General features: G+C 51.5%; 1 protein-coding gene across 1 annotated transcript; it reads right to left on the minus strand.

The window, feature by feature from the left end:
* Nucleotides 1–1,746: 1,746 nt before the first annotated feature.
* On the minus strand, nucleotides 1,747–3,327 carry LOC104500254 (activin receptor type-1C-like; the record flags this gene model as incomplete). Its single annotated transcript, XM_010143869.1, has 4 exons — nucleotides 1,747–1,872; nucleotides 2,191–2,321; nucleotides 2,556–2,680; nucleotides 3,171–3,327. Coding segments are annotated over 4 exons (539 nt in total), but the record flags the coding sequence as incomplete, so codon positions are not given.
* Between the last annotated feature and the right edge of the window lie 551 nt (nucleotides 3,328–3,878).

Here is a 3,878-nt window from a genome sequence, read left to right on the forward strand (position 1 = left end):
CACGAACAGTCCGTAACGTCCTGGAGCTCCGAGCGCTGATACTACCGACCGTCCTGCTCAGGAACAGTTTAACTCAGTCCCCCACGTGAGAGCCCCAGTTCAAGAGGTTTCGTGTCAAAGACTGATCTTAAACACCGTCCTCAGCTAACAGCTCACTGCCACCCAGCTGCGTGTGCTGCGCCCAGCTTTGCAAGGCTTTGCTGTCCTGGAAACATCGAACCACAGAATCATAGAATGCTTTGGGTGGACGGGACCTTCCAGGGTCCAACAGCCATCCAGCTCCCAACGTCTCAGGGCTTGATTTCCATGGACCACCTGGATTTAGAAACATCTAAAGAAACGCATTATTACGAAATGTACAGTTTTGGCTATTAAAAGTATTAGAATACCATACTCAAATGTGTGGACCACGGAGCTGGGCAGAAGCCACAAAATGCCAGAACACCACTGAATTCTGAAAAAAGACCTGCTTTGACAGGTCGCAGTGTTGTGGGGACATGATTAGAGCTGTTAATCCTTTCCACCAGCCCAGTGCTGTTACAGAAATCCGTATGAAACCTCCGAACGGGCTGCACTGGCCCTGGGCAAGGACATCAGCGCTTTCAGCTGACACGTTAACAGGTTCCTGGGCCAAGACGGACCACGGCCAGCAGAGATCCTGTCTGGAGTGCAGGTACCTGGGCAGCATTAAGTGCCCAAAGCCAGGCTGGTAGCTGTGACATTGATCTGCGAAGCCCTGGGCACTGCTCCAGCCCACAGCCCCAGCAGCCCCGAGCTCCTGGGCACCATCACAGCGGCTCCTGGTGTGTGGGCATCCCCAAATCCTCCGGCACAGCGAGGCAGGTGGTGCAGCACCTCAATGAGAAACGAACCTTTCTGCCAGGCTTCCACTGTCTTCTAAGAATTTGTTTTGTTAAAGCTTCCCCCTAAAACATCAAAAGGCACTAAAAAAAAAAAAAATCAGCAGTGACAGAGTGGCAGAGGTTGTTTAGAAATAGCTACTTCCTTGGTTTAACTAGAATTCCTCCCATTCCACCCCTACGTATCCACTGGAAAAGTATTGCCTCTGTTATTTGTCCTATTAACGGTTAAAAAGAAGAATTGTCCCTTGATCGGTATGTTCAATGAACACGGGAACAGAGTAAAGTGACTCCAAATCCTAACTATCATATTGGGTATGAAATCAAGACAGAAGAAAGGAAAGTCAGTAAAAAGCTGACTGGATGGGTTTGTTCACCATACACACACTTGGGGGAATTTTCACCTTTTGCGTTAGGTAGCGATAATACAGTATTTAAAAACACCTTTTCCTGACAGCCCTGCTTCTGAGGAGTATGTTAGAACACTGGCTTACGTTTGGTCTTTTACTCGGTTGGAGGATAAAACATGTGGTTTCTCTCACAAACAGGCTTTACCCGAGACCAGCTATTTCCAGTACGGCTGGGGTTTGACTAGGATAAAAAGTGGAACAGCAAAAGGTATTTTCACACTGTCGTGCTGTTTTAAGCCCCTTTCTGCGATTACCCACGTGTCTAATTTCCTTTAGAAACCCAAAGCAAGTCCCTGACTTGCTGCAGAAAACATAAACCAGGAGTCCAAAGCTGCCCCTTCCAGCAGACGCCAGTGCTCTGGTTCGGACACTTCAACACTGAACCGCGTTATCTGAGGTAGACCAGAAATAAAAGCAGTATCACAGGAGAAAAGACGAACAGAAGCATGCGCTCCCCGCCTGCTCCGGGAGCTCCGTCAGGCTTTGGAGTCCTCCAGCACGCATTGCTGAGCGATGGTCTTCTTGACGCGCAGGGCAGTGAGGCGCGCGGCCCCGCTGGTGTGCCAGCACTCGCGCATGATCCGGCCCATCACCCGCAGCGCCTGCAGCCCAAGAGGAGAGGAGAGAGGGGAGAGAGAGGGGAGAGAGAGGGGAGAGAGAGAGGAGAGAGAGGGGAGAGAGGGTCACCAGCAAAACTGACACCTCCCGCTCTTGACTTCGTCAGTGCAAGAGTGGAAGTTAAAACACACTCTCTGAAACAGTAGTACAACAGCAGCACCGTCCATCAAGAGCTACACCGAGGGAGTTCAGCGTTTGGAGCTCCCAGATCTGGGAGCTCACCCATGGTTAAACACAGGAGAGCAGAAAATTTCTGTCCTCATTTAAATACGCTTTGTAACAAACCGGAAAACAGCTTTTACCTCACAGCTTTGCCACTGGTTTGGAATATTTGGTCTGAGCTTCTGCTCACAAACCACCTTTCTCATATCTTCTATCGAAGGATCGGAAGGCACGACGTCATAGTAAGGCAACTGGTACTCCTCGGTGATTCCTAGGAGAGATTTATTGTGTAGGTAACACAAACCCTAAAGCAGCTGCTCCAGAAGAAACTCTGATTGTCTTCACAGGCCATGAGAGAGAACAGAGAAACACTTGGGGCCACCTGGAACTGCAGCTGCACAGCAGAATTCTACCGCCACATGCTGCCAAGACAAGGGAGAGCGCTTTTGTTTGATTCCAGATGAAAGCGGTCTGGTCTGCAAAGCGGGCGGGCCGGAAAGCTCACCTCCAACGGAGCACCTGCGGGCTATCTCCCAGTACACCAGCCCCAGAGAGTACATGTCTGCACGCTTGAAGGACTCGAAGATGTTCATGTTCATCGTGTCATCCAGGATCTCAGGAGCCATATACCTTTAAAGCACACAAAGGTCAGTCTGCTAGAGGGGGGTCAGAGCCAAGGCTGCGGCTGCCCTGCTGCGTGGGGAGGACAGGCAGCAGCTGGTTCTACCGGGAAAAAGGAGAAAAGCTCCTTTCAGCAGCGACTCCAAGTGAAAACAAGAGAGTTGGCCTGGGTGATGAATCTAATGCCATGGCTGCTTACATCCCCACGCACCACTGTGACTCCTCACGATACCCTGACTAGGTCACCCCAGACACACACGGGGTGACCGACAGGCAGGGTCCATGCCGCAGAGCCACGTGGGGCGGTGAGCTCCCTCCCAAGCCATGGCTGACAACCACCATCCGCACCCACCCCGCAGCGATGGAGAGCTGGGATCTGTTGCCAGCACTCAACAGACGCCACAAGCAGAGAGGGGAAGCCGCTGATGGAGGAAAGGGCCAAGAGACGCCGTCCCCGTGGGGCGAGCCAGGCTGGCGCCAGCAGCCCGCCCTCACCCACCTCCTGGTGCCCACCCTGGGGTTCTGGGGGATGTCGATGGTGTTCAGCACCGAGTCATGCTTCACTGCCAGGCCCAGGTCCGCGATGGCGCAGCTTTCGTTCCTCTTCACTAGGATGTTTTTGGATTTCAGGTCTCGGTGCGCGATCGCTGGTTTGCCTGTTGCCAGAGATTTTTATAACAACAGTCGGTTTTGATAACAACAGTATGAACTGTAATATAACGAGCAAGGAGGCAAGAAGGGGGTTAGTCAGATTTGTTACTATACCCCGTAAAAACCCATCAAATCCTATTTCATACCAAGTAAAGTTCTGTTAAACGTCATCAAATTAAAAAAAAAACAACCAAATCCTTGAGGGCATCTTATTTCCAGTATCTGTACTTCAGGAATAAAACACAAAAAGCGAAACCGTGAATTCAGCCTCTGAATTCGTTTAGAAAACGCTTCATTAGTGCTCACTCCCCGTCAGCACAGCTGCTCCCACGGGCAGCCCCGAGGAGAGGGGGAAGGAGGCGCAGACGGTGGAGGAGGGAAGGTGATGTTCCTGTTCCCTGCTCAGGCTGTACCACGTACCCTGACACTGATGCTGATTCTTGCGGTGAAACAGTTGGCAAAATGCTCCACTGTACAACATCACACCTCAGTGTTTAAGCAAATACCACTGAAGGTCCTCGAACACTTGGGAGGGAGGGAGGGAGGGAGGGAGGGA

The sequence above is a fragment of the Buceros rhinoceros genome, unplaced genomic scaffold (genome assembly GCF_000710305.1).
Source record: "Buceros rhinoceros silvestris isolate BGI_N320 unplaced genomic scaffold, ASM71030v1 scaffold35549, whole genome shotgun sequence".
NCBI classification, from domain to species: Eukaryota; Metazoa; Chordata; class Aves; order Bucerotiformes; family Bucerotidae; genus Buceros; species Buceros rhinoceros.